This window comes from Mauremys reevesii, linkage group 4 (genome assembly GCF_016161935.1).
Source record: "Mauremys reevesii isolate NIE-2019 linkage group 4, ASM1616193v1, whole genome shotgun sequence".
NCBI classification, from domain to species: Eukaryota; Metazoa; Chordata; order Testudines; family Geoemydidae; genus Mauremys; species Mauremys reevesii.
The window spans coordinates 80,725,651-80,744,443 of record NC_052626.1 but is presented as its reverse complement, the minus strand read 5'-3'; the positions used below and the strand labels follow the sequence as shown (position 1 = coordinate 80,744,443).

Sequence of the window (18,793 nt, the reverse complement as noted above, 5' to 3'; positions counted from 1 at the left end):
TATATCCTGAATCATGACATTTGATGAAATTTTACCGTGGTTAACTGTGGTCATAAGGACATTTATCAAGCTGTTTTAAAACACTAATGGTCTTTAACAAGATCTTATTGAAAGTGAATTCCTTTGTGAAGGAAAAATTAAGACAGAATATCAGTCTTGTAGTAACTCATTCACACAGGCAAACTATAGAATTGTTAGCTTTTTCTTAGTTCAGAAGAGAATCTAAGTTAGCAGAGGATTCTAAGGTGATCAGTTACAGGCTTGATTTAAAAAAAAAAAAAAAAAAAAAAAAAGATTAACACCACTTAGGAACAAATTAATAGTTCAACTGGTGCTTCAGGCTTCATATTGAATTTTTGAATTCTGCAATTTTTTAAAAAAAGTATCAAGCCCAGTGGTGTAGATTTTGTCAACTGATAATGAAATTTTCTACTTGGGCGGCAACAGACAACTATTAACAGAACCACCATGGGTCATTAGTCCTGCAGAAATTATGATCCACAATCCAGCACACAGCTAAATATTTAGAAGCAGATCTAGAAAAAATGCAGTATCTCACAATATAAAAGAGACATCACAATTAAAATATATTAATCCTTCATCGATAATGGTGCCTAGTATCTTTTTCCAGTATATACTTAACAGAAGATAGAGACTGAACTGTTGCCCACATCATCTCTACATCTTCATTACCCTTTTTATTGACTTTCAAAAATAAATGTCCAAGTCTGACCAAACCAAAACCCTCTTTTGAGAGAGCAAGTGCAGGCAATTATGATGGCAAAAATAATAATTAATAAATAAAAATCATTTCAATACAGAGAGAAGTTGCAGAAGAAAATTAAAAAGTTACAATCTTTTACTATAATTTATCAGTGTGTATTTGTGCTCAATACTTATTTGCAGCACCACCTAAGGTTTTCCACACCAAACCCACCACTCTACAAAATAATAATAAAAAAAAATGTACATGATTGTGACGTTATAAAGAGAAAGTTGTAAGAGCAAAAAAAAAGTAGTTTAATTTTTTTTTTCATTGGCAGGTGGAGCATTTCAGAAACTTAGAATTGCAGTGAGAAAATCAAAAGTGATTTTTGGAAGATATTCATCCACAGCAATTTTTTTTTTTTTAAAAACCTCTCCCTCCTTTCCTTCCAAACCAGCTCACAGTCAAGAATAACTAGTAGAATCCAGCTGTCAAATGAGTGGAATAACGCCCTCTTCTGGCTTGGGCCATGTGCAGCAGAATCTGAGAGTTGCGTGGTGGATTAGGAACACCCAAACCTGTGGATCAAGGCTGAAGTCAGTAATCAGAAGCTGAAGCCAAGGGTCAGGAGCTAGATACCAGAGCTAAGGCTCAAGCCAGAGGGCAGGAACTGGATACCATAGCCACGGGTCAAGCCAGAGTCAGTAATCAGAAGCCAGAGCCACGGGTCAGGAGCTAAATACCAGAGCTGATGGTCAAGCCAGGAGTTAGAAGCCGGAGCCAAAGATCAAGCCAGAGATCAAGAACTGGAGCAAACAGGGTAGCAGGCAAGCAGGTTCAAGGCAGGGGTAAGACAGAGACAAGGCTGGGTGCAAGGCAGTAACGTAAGAGCAGGCACAACAGTGGGAATGAGCACTGAACAGCCAGTAAGCTGCTGCTGGCTTAAGAGCCAGCCTGCTGGCCCCTCCAGACTACCTCTGCTGCAGGCCCTGATTCCTGAGAGAGAGATAGGAGGCACAACTGACTGTGTACGGTTACCCTATGTGTATTATATGCTGCTCTATCAAAGTCAGGCACACTGAGGTGGAGTTAAGGTTTCTGCTCTGAATTCCTTTATTCTGCTTAAAACATTCAGAGACTGATTTAATGTTTTTATATATTTAAACAGCTACAAAAATGATAATCTGATAGTTACATTTTATGAGACATTTAATTTTAAGACAGTTTCAGCTACTATTAAACACTGATTCTTTGGCAACAGGGAGCCAAATCCACTGTAGTTTTTCTGTCCAAGGTACACAAGTGACCCACCATGCCCATTGAAATTAATCAAATGGCATTCAACAATTGCTACTGAAGGGAAAAAACCCAGCCCTGAAGCAGAATTGCTATGCATGGCCCTGATCCTGTAGACCTGGTCATAAGGGTCTGTTCGCACAGATCAGCTTGCAGGATTGGGGGCTATGTTTCCTCCACTTGCTGTTATTAAACACTTAAGCTATAATTCACCTTTTGACAGACAAAGCAGACTACTAGATGCAGTAGAAGGGCGCTGAGTTATAAACGCTTGAAAGGTTGGCAAATACATTTCCACTTTTTGCACTGCAATTTTGGGTGGGTGGGGGTACAGAACCGTGTTGTAGTAGTTTATACAATCCCGTTTTCTTCAGCTGGATGTTTTGCAGGATCTAGTCCATGCTGCTTCATCTGTACTGCGATATCAAACAGGTAATCATAACATTCGCACCTTCAGTAAAAACAGAACAGGAGAAATATGGAGTTGGGTCACATCTTTAGGAAGTTGCATATGTTTAAAAAGTGAACATTTTTCTTCTATACACTGAGCATTGATAGCACAGTGGTCAGGCACCAGCACACTCCCGCTATCTAGGGTGACCAGATGTCCCGATTTTATAGGGAAAGTCCTGATATTGGGGCTTTTTCTTATATAAGTGTCTATTATTCCCCACCCCCATCCTGATTTTTCACATTTGTTATCACTTTATTGCAATAGTCACTCCACCTCCACATTAAAGTCTCTGGTGGGGGAGGGTTAGCCAGGCCTCTGTGGTGCCCAGGCTTTGTGCTGCACAGCTCTCCACTGGCAGGTGGGGAAATGACTCCCATTTATGGGAAAAAAAATATTATTTAAAACAGTCCATCATGTGTGACTCTGTAGGCTGAGGCTGTTGAGGAGGGTACTGCTAGGGGCCCATGTAAGCAACTTGGAGATCTTCCCTGGAAGCTGATGTGTATATGGGGAGGGCCCTTCCCACATGAAAAGAAGTTGTCAGGAACCCCGTAGACTGGGACAATTGGCACTGGTGGTGTGAGCCAAGAGAGGGAACTATCAACTGTGGCTGGGATGCATATGCAGTGATTCTACCTCCATTAATATATCAGGGCTACTATGGCAACAGATATGACCTTTAAATTGCACTTACATGGTTTTGGCTTTTTCCCATGTTTCTCCCCATACGTAAACTCCATGACGTCTGACCAATACAGCACAAGAGTCTGGGTATTCATCCATTGCATGTGCCATTCGTTCCTTGAGATCCTTCTCCTCTGGTGTGTTCTCAACAATGGGGACCACTAACTTATCATCATATCTAAATAGAAAATGAAGTATTATTGCAATTAGAAACTAATGCGTTCTGAAGTGTTCTCTATCAGGAGATTACTCTGTTCCTGCTCTTACATGGCATGGATGATATAGCAGTTCTTTTCCACATCTAAGAGCCATTGTCCTAAGCTTTCCCCAATTGAGGAATCCCTTCATTATTTGCAGAGGATTTGATAACATCTTTAACAGTGATTCTCAAACTCTTTCATCTTGTGAACAATGCGATGTTATATCCTCTCAAGGACACTTCTAGTTCAAAACCTGATACAACCACCTTCCCTATGAAAGCTATAGTGCTGGGTTACACTACGCTGGGAATACTTGAACAGTATTCAGGACAAAAGAAAATAAAAATATTTTAATGCACTTTGTGTAACTGCTTGCCTACATATCATTATTTTGTATCTGCTGTTTATTCTCTCTCCTCAGATTTAGAAATTTACTTTTCTCAGCACTAAATCTCCTTTCATTGCCTGCCCTTACTACTTTCATCAGTCTGAGTCACTTAGCAGTTTTGGTCTGTCCTCTTCTGTGTTGGTTACCCCTCCGATACTGGCAACATCTACTAACTTGATCATGGCTGAATTTATTAAAAAAAAAAAAAACACTTAATAAAGAAAGATATGAAGCGGCCACTCAGGATTAAAATGTCTAGATTTGGTTGGCCTAAAAAAGACTTTGGAAACCCTGACAGAGTCCTGCCCAAGGATACAGGTAGAAAGAAGTGTCAGTGCTTGACTAATTAAAGATGTTTCTCTGTTGTGACAGAGTCCTCAGTGGGATTCATGCAATCTGCAAACAATAGTTTGAGAACCACTGCACTATAGGCAAGATGCTGCATGCTGTTCAGTGGAACTTGCACAATAGTGTGTAGCAAAGAGAGACTAGGATATTTGGCATTGTTTGAACATTAATTAATATTTGCTGAAACTTGTTTAAATAGATATAATAAATCTCTAGTTCAAATCCAGATTCACCATCAAGATCATACAGGTATTTTTTGAGTAGATGGTGGGAGAACATCTTCAAAAAAGATGGAGCTACATTATAGATATGAAGCAATGCTGAAAGTAGTAAATCTAGTATTTGATGTGTTTATTTATAGAAAGAGAGAAAATCTGGTTCTATACAGTCTTTCATGCTGAAGGCATCCCAAAGCACTCTACAGTCTAATGAATGAAACAACTGTAGTGATGTTTGTGAGCTCACCTACTAGTCACATACAGCCTAGAAATTAAAAGAAGAGCTGAAGCGTTGGCTAGTAGTTAGAACAGATGACTGGGAGCAACATCTCCTAGGTTCTAGTCCCAGCTCTGCCACTGGCTGTGTGATTCTATAAAACCACTTACCAGCTTCACAAGGTTGTTTGTGAGAATTAAGCTCTACAAAGATTCTTAGATAAATGATGGATTGCACATGTCAAGTATTATTTTATTATTGAGAGAAAAATTGAGAGAGACCAGGCTCATGCTACTCTTTTTTTAAAGATTTCCTGAGATAATTGAGGGTTGGGGATTTTCAAAACTGTTTAATCAGACTCTGCTTCCACTAAGTCAAAGGTAAAATTTCTGCTGACTTCAGTGAGATCAGATTTAGGCCAATGATAAATATTTTGAAAATCCCATCCTTAATATTTACCTGAACAACCACCAGAAAACACCACCCAGAAACACCCCCTGAAAATTGGATCCAAAAAAGGATTAATTTTTATACAAAATTCAAGATAAAAAGTGCCTATCCAGTGCTATCAGGTGCCTTTGCCATACATTAAAAATGCAAATACCTCAATGCATTTCTGCCTTCACAAAAGTTTTTGGGAAAAATGTTAGTTACAAAATTAACACCAAGAAAGTGCAGAGGTGTATACCTTTAACACCCCATAATTTCTCATCTTGTTGTCACACTATCTGAAATGAGTGTGCTAGTCCCAACTCAATGCTTTGTGAGAACCACCACACAAAATCTTGTTACTTTTTAACCCTAGCCATAGGGTGTTTTCTTTTCATCAGGTTAGGGTCACCCCGAGACAGCATGCTGGAAACTGGGACTGCTATCTTTTCACCATATCTGGCATCAGTATTAAAAAACGGCAGCCTCTCATCTTTTGTTAGTACACAGAGTCACTCAAATTCACAATAAAAGCAGAAAATTGAAATGCAAGGAAAATTCATAACACTGGAAAATACTGTTCTTCTCTAATCAGTTTAATGTTCCTCAACTGGATTTTAGCTTTGCTCCAAGAAAAGCATGGTGAGTTTTATTTAAATCAGCCCCTTAGTGAACATTCCTCTGACTTAATTACAAATATTGCTCACTTGAATGCTGACACCACAAAAGACACTGACATTTTTGAAGACGACATTTAGCAGAAACAGTGTATGCCGGATTAGTCTTGTAAATGGGAATCTACCTGTAATACCCTCCTGAAGTGCATTTCTTGATTCCTTTTATCATTTCCTGATGGGTAATTCTAAACTCACTTCCTGGATAGAGAAGGGTAGCCATGACAGCAGCTTTTGAATGAGTATGGATCACAGCTCCAGCTCCTAGAAGGAGAAGGAAAAGGGATGCCTCTGTATTTCATATTGAAATGTGACTCCCTACCTTCCATTAAGATAAACTGACATGTGAAAATAAATTTCAACCCTTCAGCTGAACATCCTTGCTAATGGACTAGACAAGGAACATAGTTAGTTCTTTAGAGCAACCAAAAGGTATGTTAATAGGAAGTATTCTGTAATCTACAAAGAACAGTGAGAGCTATCTTTAGGGTGTCAGTGGATGGTTTTAGTGCAACTTCCAGGCAAACCTTTCCCTCACGGATCTATTTTACATTTCCATCTGCTGATATGACTGAAACATTTTAATTACATCACCAAAGTGCGCTGAGGTTCTAAAGAATTAAAAATTTGACTTATTTGTGGCAGAAGAGTGCAAAGAAGACTGAAAGAACTCAGAAGAGAAGGAGAGTTTCTTTGATGTACAGCTATTTCTCTCTGGAGCAGGGGTGAAAGCGAGCTGGTATGGGCCAGTACGGAGTACTGGTAAGAACCCGCACCGGCCCGTATGGTATGTAGGGTCTGTAGCAGCAGGGCCGCTGACAGGGGAGGAAAAAAGGGGCAGGGACATTAAAGAGCTGCTGCGGCAGCGTTTTAGTGTTGCTGCGCCCCCCTGGCAGGGCCAACGAGGGGGGTGCAACAACGTTAAAGTGCTGCCATGGCAAAGGACCCAGCATTGCTTTAACATCTCTGCCCCTTTTGTCCCCCATTCGGCTGCTGACAGGCAGGGGAGGGAGGTCAAAGGGAGCAGCTGCACTGTGGCCAGCGATTTAAAAGGGCCCGGGGCTCCGGATGCTGCTGCTGCTGCTACCATGGCAGCAGCGTACGGAGCCCCGGGCCCTTTAAATTGCCACGGGAGTCCTGGGCAGCGCGGGCCAGGTGGCCTGGAAGGGCTGGCAGGGGGATGCTGACCCCCATCCCCGCCCCTTTCGCCTAGAGCAACCAGACAGCAAGTGTGAAAAATTGGGATGGGGGGGGGGGGGGGTAATAGGAGCCTATATAAGAAAAAAACCCAAAAATCAGGACTGTCCCTATAAAATCAGGACACCTGGTCACCCTACTTCTGCCCGAGATTCCGCCCCGGCCCCATACCAGTAACTGTCCGGAGTTACTTTCACCCCTGCTCTGGAGCATATTGGTTCCCTGACATCACTTTCAATCATTTTATTTTTATATTGTGGTGTGGTGGAAAGGTCAAGCACAGGAATCACAAGGTATAACCTGCAATGTTGCTGAAAATTGCAAGTTTTCCTTTGGATATGCAAAGGCTCTCCATGTGCAAGTTTCCTTTACATGAAAACAAGAATAGACTCCTAAAATCTTTTTTTTTTGGGGGGGGGGGGGGCGAGAAGGGGGGCAGGAAGGAGGACAAAAGACACAAATCTCATACAATTGCATAAAACCTTCAACTGCTGCTAAAATCAAATTCCATTAAATTAAACTGATAAAAATGTGTAGAAAGTGCATAAGTGTTAGATTAATATATATTTCTAAATGGGACCAGAGGCATTAGATAAAGAGATTAAATTGTCTTTTTCACATTAGGATGAATTGGATTGAAATAGTAGACAGACAAACAGGGCCTCTAATCCAAGTTTACTGCAGTCAGGCATGAAATGTCATGCCTATTACTAGATCCCATGTGGGTTTGTTTCTCTCAAAGTACTGATGTGGGGCATGCTGCTTCCACTTAATGTAGCAAACAATTGTGAGAGTTGCACTCGCTGTACTATTTCTGGCATTTCTGATATCAACAGATGCAAGAGAAATAGAATCCTAAACTCATGACTTGGCCTGTACTGTAATTAGAGAAAAGGGAAAAGTTTTGTTTTTCAAAATATTTATAATTGTAAAGTAAATACATGTTCTGTCAATAATTTGGAATCTTAATAGCTTTACATTTCTTACACCACTGTACTAGCTATTACAATTGCTAACCTTTACAACTGCAAAAGATTGTAATATGGCCTAAAATCTATTGGTATGAAACTTCTGCAAGGCCATGAGTCTACAAATTTAGCTACAACAGTATTTTCCAATTAAGGCAATATTAAATTCCAGTGACGCTACACTTATGACTTAGGAGTTTCCATTTCATGAACTGATTTATATTGATTTATTATTGTCTGACTCAAATTCATTTATTGCATACCTCTCATGGTGTAAGCATTCATAAAGAGAGGCGTGCATTGGCTTTTCTTTAGTTTCTTGTGTGGTGGAGGGCTGCTGATGTCCCGTTCTTCTATGTCACAAACAAACATATCTTCGGGCTGTGAGAGAGGTAGAACTGCTTAAACTGGGACACTCTTCCCCAAAATAGATTTACTTTTCTTCTGGGGAGATACCTAGAAAACAGGCTTGCTTTTGGCAGCTTTACATAAATGGTATTTTTGCATTAATAAACTGTTCTTAAACAATTACTCCATGAGATTAAGCACAAAGATTTTTTTATTTAAAATCAATTATGCATCATGCCAGAATATATCTTTCCCCCTCTCTTTTCTTCTGCAAATACATTTAATGATCATTATGTGGAAACCCAAGTCTCAATCAGGAAGAGGATTCCTATCATCCTTTATTGTATTATCTCAGATGGAGATGTGGAGTAGTGATTCTTACTCCACATACGTTTCTGTTTCAGAGGAGTCCCTAGCATCATAAATCAGCTGGCAGTATTTACTATTCATCTCCAGCAGTTCTTCTGTTTTTATTCTTAAGGGAGAGGAACTGAGATAGACTCAGGCAGTGGTGGGCAACCTGTGGCCCATCAGGGTAATCTGATTGTGGGCTGCAAGACATTTATCTGACATTGACCGCCCGCAGGCACAGCCCCTCACAACTCCCAGTGGCTGCAGTTTGCCGTTCCCGGACAGTAGGAGCTGCGGGAAGCAGCAGCAAGCATGTCCCTGCGGCCTACCGCTTCCCACAACTCCCATTGGCTGGGAATGGCGGCCTGCAATTAGATTACCCTGGTGAGCTGCATTCGGTCCATGGGCCACCACTGGACTAAGGTCATCTTGATCTGGGGAGATCCTATCTGTCTACAGAGCAGCCCTAGAGAAAGAAAGATTTACATACAAACAAATACAAATTAGGGCTGTCAAGCAATTAAATATAGCAATTTAATCACACGATTAAAAAAATTGTGATTAATCACACAGTTAAACAATAAGAGAATACCATTTATTTTAATATTTTTGGATGTTTTTTACATTTTCAAATATATTTAATTACAACACAGAATACAAAAAGAACAGGAGTACTTGTGGCACCTTAGAGACTAACGAATTTATTTGAGCATAAGCTTTCATGGGCTACAGCCCACTTCATTGGATGCATGCAGATACAGATACATCCGATGAAGTGGGATGTAGCCCATGAAAGCTTATGCTCAAATAAATTCGTTAGTCTCTAAGGTGCCACATGTACTCCTGTTCTTTTTGCGGATACAGACTAACACAGCTGCTACTCTGAAACCTGTCATTATGAAAGGCACAGAACACAAAGTGTACAGTGCTCACTGTATATTTATTTTTGATTACAAGTATTTGCACTGTAAAAAAACAAAAAAATGTATTTTTCAATTCAGCTAATACAAGTAACTGTAGTGTGATCTCTTTATCATGAAAGTTGAACTTACAAATGTAGAATTATGTTAAAAAAAATCAGTGTAAAATTTTAGAGCCTGCAAGTCCACTCAGTCCTACTTCTTGTTCAGCCAATCACTCAGACAAGTTTGTTTATATTTGCAGGAGATATGCTGCCTGTTTCTTGTGTACGTCACCTGAAAGTGAGAACAGGCATTCTCTTGGCACTGCTGTAGCCGGTGTCGCAAGATATTTACATGCCAGCTGCGCTAAAGATTCATATGTCCCTTCATGCTTCAGCCACCATTCCAGGGGACATGAGTCCATGCTGATGACGGGTTCTGATCAATAATAATCCAAAGCAGTGTGGACCGACGCATGTTCATTTTTATCATCTGAGTCAGATGCCACCAGCAGAAAGTTGATTTTCTTTTTTGGTGTTTTGGGTTCTGTAGTTTCCGAATCAGAGTGTTGCTCTTTTAAGACATCTGAAAGCATGCCCCACACCTCAACCCTCTCAGAGTTTGGAAGACACTTCAGATTCTTAAGCCTTGGGTCGCCTGCTGTATTTATCTTTAGAAATCTTACATTGGTACCTTCTTTGCGTTTTGTGAAATCTCTAGTGAAAGTGTTCTGAACATGAAAAATGTGTGCTGGGTCATCATCTGAGACAGCTATAACATGAAATATATGGCAGAATGCAGGTAAAACAGAGCTGGGGGCATACAATTCTCCCCCAAGGAATTCAGTCACAAATTTAATTAACAAATTATTTTTTTAAATTAGTGTCATCAGCATGGAAGCATGTCCTCTGGAATGGTAGCAGAAGCATGAAGGGGCATACGAATATTTAGAATATCTAGCACATAAATAGCTTGCAATGGCAGCTACAAAATGTTTTCACTTTCTGGTGACATTGTAAATAAGAAGAGGGCAGCATTATTTCCTGTAAATGTACACAAACTTGTTTGTCTTAGCAATTGGCTGAACAAGAAGTAGGACTGGGTGGATTTGTAGGCTCTGAAGTTTTATATTATTTTGTTTTTGAGTGCAGTTATGTAACAAAAAAAAAATCTTCCTTTGTAAGTTGCACTTTCATGACAAAGAAATTGCATTATGGTATGTGTACAAGGTGAATTGAAAAATACTATTTCTTCTGTTTCTAAATTTTACAGTGCAAATATTTGTTACAAAAAATAATACACATTGATTTCAGTTACAACACAGAATACAATATATATAAATATGTAGAAAAAAATCCAAAATATTTACTAAATTTCAATTGGTATTCTATTGATTAACAGTGCAATTAAAACTGCAATTAATTTTTTAATCACTATTAATTTTTGAGTTAATCACGTGAGTTAAATGCGATTAATCGAAAGCCCTAATAAAAATATTTAGAACAGAAGCTTTAACACACAGTTACCCAATTGCATGTATACATTGTTAACTAAAACAGTAGCAAACTAGCAGAATGTTGGGCTGTTCCAGAACAAATCTGGGGATGAAGGAGATTTCAGATCTCATGGTCAGTACTAATTTAGGACAAGAAAACTCAAAAGGAGTAACCTACATATGCCACTGAACAAGTACTGAATTGCTGCTCTGAGATCACATAATACTAGGAGAAATCATCAGTGGTCTCAGGAAGGTAGTCAGTAATAATAAGGTGTTTCAGACTTCACAACAAGAAAAAAAACCCAAAACTGCTTTGAAAGAACATTCAGAATAAACAGCTCACTACAAGTAATTTTGTTCCTTTTCAAGGATGAGTTCTGAGGTAAAAAATAAAAGTTTTACATACTTGAATTCTTTCCTTTTGGACTCCTGATGGCGCAATGTAGATTTCATCTCTAGGAAAAGATATAGAATTTAGCTCCATGTATGAGATAATATATTCTTCAAATTGTCTAATTTGCTAGAGCCATTTTAGTACTGTACCCTTTATTGATAAAGAATTAACTTACACAGCACATGATGAGCAACCGCACTTGTCCTCCCAGCACACATTCACATACAGATGGTTTTCAATGTGTGACACTGATCTTACTAGAGCAGTTGGAAGCTCTGAGAATATCCAAGATATAAATAGCCCTTTCAACCTGCCTACAGATTTAACTAAGTATATTTGTATCACTGATGGAAAAAAACAAAAACCCACACCCCACATTAGTTAGAATCAAAGTGAAACAGAAGGGAAATTGCAAGTAGACACTGAGTGATGCAAGAAAAAAAACAGTGCCAAACCTATATTTATAGCTTAATTTCAATTAGCAATTAGTGTTTGTCAACACCTTTAGTTACTGGGAAATACACTTATTTATGTGGTAACCACTAAATTGTATTATATATGTTTTAATATATGAATAAATATATTTAATTCACACAGAAGAAAACATTGAACAATTCAATAAATTGAACAATTTATGTTCAAGTGGAAATATCTAAAGCTTGCAAGGCTTATGTGAATGAAGAATTTCAACAACTTTACATAAATTAAAATTATTTAAAAATAGGATGTGAAATATTTTCAGTAAAGGCCATAAAAAGGAAATAAAATATCAGATAATATTTGTAATCACGATTCATCTTCAAAGGCCTTATTTTAAAATCTATAGTATAGAGACACCTAGTGAACAATTAGTAAATCTACAGATACATTTCCAACAATTTCAGGACAAAGACTGTATTAGTTTCCTAAGGAAAATATGGAGTTCATATTTATGGAGTAGACAGAGTCCTTTGAATAAGATATAACCTTCAAGATAGTATACTTATCTTGACAAAACACAGGATATCTGCGATAAAAAAGTAAGTGGTTTTAATGGATTAGTATTAATACATTAATACTGCAAATAGGTAATGAATTTAATTCACTGATACTTGGTGCCATTCTATGAGCAAGATAACTAAGAAAGTAGAATGTTAAGCAATTACTATTTGATTGCTACGTACCTCCTTTCGAAAAGAAAAATGTCTTGTTTTAAAATTAAATGTTTAATGAAGAGCTGACAATAGAATACAGTATTTGAAATGTAGGACAGTTGACTAAGAGTAATAGAACAATTTTCCATATACTGTGCTATATGCAAACTAGTGCAATTATTTTAAATTAGATTCCACCAGCGAGTAACAATGATGAAAGTTTGTTTCTCTCACCAATAGAAACTGGTCCAATAAAAGGTATTACCTCACCCACCTTGTCTCAGACAGAAAATGAGGCAGAGAGGTTAAATAATCTGGCCAAGGCAACAAAGGTAGTCAATGTCAGCACACACCTCAGAAGTAAGGACAGTTCTAAATGTGCTCTAACTGTGCTCAGACTAATACACCATTATACTCTGTAAAAAATATAGCAGTCTTTTGAGATGCTTAATCTCACACTTTTAAAATCAATGTCCTCTACTTCAGATCAGATGCTTGAACAGCAACGTAGTTGCATGCATGTGGTGAGGTGAGGGGTACTCAGTGTTTCACTACTTTGTGACTTCAGATCATATTTATCTTGGACTAACAATGCATCTGTGGTGTAATTATGACTAAGGCTCTGTATTTGTCACAGAAGTCATGGATTTCGTGACTTTCTGCAGCAGCCTGTGCGGCAGGCCCAGGAGCTACCTGAGCAGCTTGGACAGCCCCCGAGTCAATCGCACTGGCTGCTGCTGGGGCAGTCTCAGGGCCCTCCTGTCCCCCGGCAGCAGGAGTTTGGGTGTGTGGGGGCTCAGGGCCGCTGCTTACCTGCGGGGTGGGAGCTCCTAGCTCCACTTGTGCCTCTGCCCGCAGGCACCGTCGCAGCAACTCCTATTGGCCACGGTTCCCAGCTAATGGGAGCTGCAGAACTGGGGCTTGGGGCGGAGCGGAGGCAGCACGTAGAGCTAGGGAGCTGGGGTCACTGCTTCCCAGGAGCTGGGTAGGAAGCCTGCCCCAGCCCCACCAACCCCCCCCCAGCATCTGTGCCCCCCCCCACAGGCCACGACGCCTCCCCCCAGCACCCACACCCCCCGCCCCAGCACCCCCAGTGCCCCCCGGGCCATGACTTGCCCCCCCCAGCACTTGCAGCTCTTCCCTGGGCTGCGCCCCCCTCCCCAGCACCCGAGGCACCCTCCCCCCCGAGTCCTCCCCCTAGTTTTAGTCAGGGGTATTTTTAGTAAAAGTCATAGACAGGTCACGGGTCCATGAATTTTTGTTTACTGCCCGTGGCCTGTCCATGACTTTTATTAAAAATACCCGTGACTAAAACTTAGCCTTAATTATGATTACTGTTCCTTTCTTTCAATGGCCACTACGAGGAGCTCTGTATCCATTATTAACTTCAAACTTATCAACCTGAATAGACAATGGTAAATTTCATGCAAAATTATATAGCAAAGTGGTCCCTAATTGTATACTTTTTAGTACTGTATATACACCAAAAAATTGTTTACTGCAAGTCTTCTTGTTGCCCAACCTGCCTAAATTATCTCCCATTAATACGTCTTCAGGATTTATCTGAATACAAGAAGTATTCCTTCCTCCTCAGAGACCAAGAATGATATCTCTGCAACATATCTTTGTCTAATGCCTCACTCCTGAATTTCAGCCATCCTTCATGAATTGTAGTGCACTCACTGCTTATTCAATTGACCCCATCATCTGTATAGTTATCGCTTTCAAAACCGCCACTTACCCATGTTTCAAGCTGATTCCTCCACCAGTTCCTGTGACCCATCCTAAATGATAAAACTGCTTACAGAGCTCCGGAATCAGGTTTCTTGGATGTAACTTGTCCTTAAAAATAATAATTGTCCACTTATAAATGTTGGAATCAATTGCGTGAGATGATATCTGATTTATACAGAAGGACTTCAAAATCAAAAAAACCTCACTGGTGCCTGAACTAAAGACTGACGGCATGTTTGTGTGCTGCCCTGGACATTTCATGTGGGCCACGTTAGAAAAAACAAAAAATCAGATGGCATTCATAGTTAGAAGGCCTGGTCCAAAGCTCAGCGCAGTCAATGAACTTTAGATCGATCCCACCAAGATTAGCAATAAAAGAGAAAGATTAGGTCATCTAGTCCATCCACTGACCTTTGCCAGTACAGGATAACTATCCTTATGATCACAAACTAGCATAATTTTTTTCTTATTTCTCCTACCATGCCCTAAATACATTTGCCCATCCTTAGTGTTCACATCCTTCAAATGTTTTGAAGGCAATTAATTCTTCTCTTTGTGAAGTTACACATAGGCTAACTTCCTATGCATCTATCCCACCATAACCACTACCACAAACTTGCATTGTAAATTCATATCACACGACCAAAGAGTTGCCACTGAGTGCCAAATAAAGGAATGTTTCCCATCATTTCTAGGAGTATGTGTATGACATGCTTTTAAAAGTCTGTGTGATACATACATCGTCCTCTTGAATGATTTTTGTGTAGGGTTATTTTGCAAGATTTAAATTTGAATTACAATAACAAAAGTCCTAATTTTATTAATGGGCTATATCAATTATGATTATGCATATGTATGGATCATACTGTATAAGTTTTAGATCTGTTTTCTTTTTAATTAGCATTTAAATAATATCAAGAGAGGAATGTTCACCTCACCAGATCACTTGACTAGCTTCACATTCCTACCATTTTAAGACGCGAGAATGCCTCAGATGCTGCTTACCTATCATCTTAATTGCTCCATTTTAATATTTCTTTCAGAGAAAACATTTTATTATAATCACTAATTTTATAAATACAATGGACTATTAAATAAAAAAACATGTATGTAGTTCCTGAGGGTGAGTACTGTGTCACAGACTCATTCATAGTTCACCTGGGACTTTTGCAGCTCAGCTTTGCTTTACTGTTCAAATATCAGACATACTAAATGGAGCACCTGTCGACTATAAAACTAAAAAACACAGGGAAGAAGTATACTAAATAACAGCACTCAGAAAATGAATACTATTATGTATCCAATGTTAGGGAAGTTGTTGAAATGTCCTCTTATTAGAATTTACAATATTAATGGATTTTACTTACAACACTGATGTGCAGCTGTTTCTGGGGTGAAGAGCCGCAATTTATATATGCACAATAGATGCATAAAATAGCTGTGTTGGTCCAGGATATTAGAGAGACAAGGTGAGTACGGTAATCTCTTTTGGACCAACTTCTGTTGGTGAGAGAGAGAAGCTTTTGAGCCTACTGAGAGCTTTTCTTCATGTCTGGGAAACTTACTTAACTGTGACACTCTGAGTAAGTTTCCCAGACCTCCAGAAGTGCTCTGTGTAAGCTCAAAAGCTTGTCTCCATCACCAACAGAAGTTGGTCTAATAAACGATATTACCTCACCCACTTTGTCTATCTGGGAATTGGATACTTTATTAAAAGTTATTTTTTTAAAGGCAATAGAGTCTAGGGTGTCAAGGAAAAATTGTTTTTCCCATTTGACTCCAACCATTTGTACTATCTTAAGGTCTCAAAATGTGTTAAATTAATTTTCATATTGTACTATAAAGTAATTTGTTTAATGTAATTAAATTAATTTAATTAAGTTTAATAAGCCTATTAGGACTTTGGAAGACAGTTTTCAATAGCTTTACAATCCAAAAGACAGTGGACCACCAATGCTATTTTAGGACACTAGGTTGAATATGCAATGTATTAAATATGTGTCTTGACAAAATCTTAGGGACAATATGTATATTTTCCCTTACAAACAAGTGCAATGAACCAGACATCTGCAGAAGAAATCATACAGATGATATTTCACAGTAGCTGTTTCTAAGGCACCAGATCCTTGCAGTAAATCACCACAAGTATTCTTTGGATTGCTACAATATTTTAAAGCATGTTTACCGTATATACTCGTTCATAAGCCGAATATTTTTGGCAAAAAAAATGACACTTCAAAGAGCATGGGGTCGGCTTATAAATGGGTCTACACCAAAATCTGATGATTTTAAACTCTATGAATTGTTAAATTGAATATCTAATACATTGACATTTTGTTTACCTGGAGTGTCTGCAGGCATGGAGCCCCTCAGCTCCCTGTGGCCACGGTTCGCTGTTCCCAGCCAATGGGAGCGGAAAACTGCGGCCACTGGGAGCTGAGGGGGCTCCGTGCCTGTGAACGCTCCAGGTAAACAAAATGTCCCGACCTGCCAGCGGCTTACCCTGATGGGCCAGGAGCCAAAGTTTGCCAACCCCTGAAATATAGGGTTGGCTTATGAAAGGGTCATACAGTTTTTGCCATTTTTTCCTAACCATATCGGGGGGTCAGCTTATAAACCATCCAACTAATGAACGAGCATATACTGTAATTTAGTAAAAGCAACTATTGACATACATAATCTAAATGAAGTTAAAAATACAGATAAATGTATCCAAGATTTGTCCCAAGATAGATTTCTTTGTTTGTCCCAAAACAGGATTTGTTCTAGTTGCTCTTATGTATGAAAATTTTTTGAACATTTAAGACTGATAAACGGATTATAAAACTAAAATTGACTAAAACACATTTTGGTGCATTATGGTTAAGGCTCCAATTTAGTCATTGAGGCCACGGATTCTGTGACTTCCAGTGACCTCTGTGACTTCAGCCTGAGGTGGTTGGGAGCTGTTGGGTCCCCTGCCGCCCACGGAGGCAGGGAGCTGCGGGGTACCCTTGCTGTCTCTGGCAACTCCAGGAACTCCAAACTGCCATGGGCAGCGGGGTACCCCTGAGCTCCCGGACACAGAACCCCCAGAGATCCCGGCTGCCACCGCTGGCAGGGGAATCCCCTGACCTCTTGTCTGCTGCAGTGGGGGCTCCCGGAGATGGTGGGGGAATCCCCAGGCACCAGGGGCCCCTGGAACTGCAGGCAGCAAAGATTCCCCACAACCCCCAGCTGCTGCAGGCAGCTCCTAGCCTCTGCGCAGCTGCCGGCTTCAGGCAGTGTGGGGACCCACAGATCCCCATTTTGTCACAGGTATTTTCTTTTTTGCCTGTGACCTGTCCATGACTTTTACTAAAAATATTCATGACAAAATCTTACCCTTAGTTATGGCCCTTATTTAACTACTATGAATGCACCACATCAGGCTTTCATTTTGCCCGATTTTGAGTTGGGATGGGTCAATCAATACTTGATGGGTGACCACCAAAGAAATCTCAGCTGCTGCAGGAATGTGTCAGGCAACTCAGCGTGCGGCACTCGTCCCTCCCAGTCAGTACCAATCCCCGATGCAATTTATAACGTGGCCCCAAGAGCTGGGTCCTGCAGAGCGCGGAGCTTTCTGACCCTGAACCAACCGAGCGCGCCGCGCACGCTGCCAAGCCGGGCCCCGCGCTGGGGAGGTCGCGGCCCCCAGATGCCGAGGCCCCCGCGCCTACCTGCGATGCATCCCCGGCCACGCAACCGCCTCCGCGCGGGCAGCAGAGGCCGCCCCCAGCCGCAGCCATGGCGCCGCCTGGACGCACAGCGCTGGGGAGGACCCCGGGGTCCTTCCTCATCCCCGGCGCAGGCAGGGACCGGCTCCGGGGGGGGTCCCCGCTCCGGCAGGGCGGAGGCAGCCCCAGGGCGGGATTGTCCCGCAATTGCTGGGGAGGCGCTGCCCGGGGGGAGGCGCGGTTAGGCGGGTGTAGGAGCATAAACCTCCGGTCCCCGCCCCGAATCCGAGTGGCTGAGGCGGCCCCAGGGGGAGGCGAGACGCCCCCTTCTCCATTGGGGAGAGACATGTGCCCAGACTATTTGCGCTCAACCCCGGCCCGGACAGCGGGGGCCTGACCTAGGGCAGACCTGGGTGATGCGCCTGGACACCGGTGCCGGCGACGCGGGGACATCTGGCCCCGGGGCACCAAGGAAGGCGGTGGCAGAAGGCGCCTCCTATTGTGCATCCCGCTTGATGGACACAGGCCCCGGTCTATCGTATGCAGCCGCCGTCTCTCACCTTAGACCCAGCTCTCCTGAGCGCTCTCGGGCAGGGCCCTCCTCGGACCTCGCTTGGTGCGATGGGGCCGAGCCGCAAAGTGCCAATCACTGTTGCCAAGGCTTGTGACTGTACCGTGGGTTTCGCTTTAAATCCCCAGCTTCTGGAGTTAGGTGTGAATCTCGCTTGTCATTAAAAAAAATGCGTTTGTCACGGCGGCGGAGAGCCTGAACATGTGATCCCAGTGAACCCCAACGGCACATAAACTAGATAGCAAACAACCCCCAAATGTATTATTAAAAAAATCAAGCGTTTTACGTTTATCACATTATCTTGGGGCTCTGGTGATTTTTGAACGCTCAGGTTTGGCAATACCTGAAACGAAGGATATTATGGGGAAATCAAATCCGAACCACC

General features: G+C 41.1%; 1 protein-coding gene across 2 annotated transcripts; it reads right to left on the bottom strand.

The window, feature by feature from the left end:
- Positions 1–1,897: 1,897 nt before the first annotated feature.
- Positions 1,898–18,540, bottom strand: LOC120404837 (APAF1 interacting protein). 2 transcript variants are annotated; one of them, XM_039537845.1, is made up of 7 exons: positions 18,398–18,540; positions 14,147–14,247; positions 11,285–11,333; positions 8,043–8,160; positions 5,743–5,878; positions 3,151–3,318; positions 1,898–2,453 (listed from the first exon to the last, which is right to left on the bottom strand). In XM_039537845.1, exons 4-7 carry the CDS (start codon positions 8,149–8,151, stop codon positions 2,354–2,356), a joined length of 513 nt encoding a protein of 170 aa, XP_039393779.1. In that variant the 5' UTR covers positions 8,152–8,160; positions 11,285–11,333; positions 14,147–14,247; positions 18,398–18,540; the 3' UTR covers positions 1,898–2,353. The 2 variants fall into 2 exon arrangements, with proteins under 2 accessions (XP_039393779.1, XP_039393778.1); XM_039537844.1 differs by lacking the exon at positions 18,398–18,540 and adding an exon at positions 17,841–17,949.
- Between the last annotated feature and the right edge of the window lie 253 nt (positions 18,541–18,793).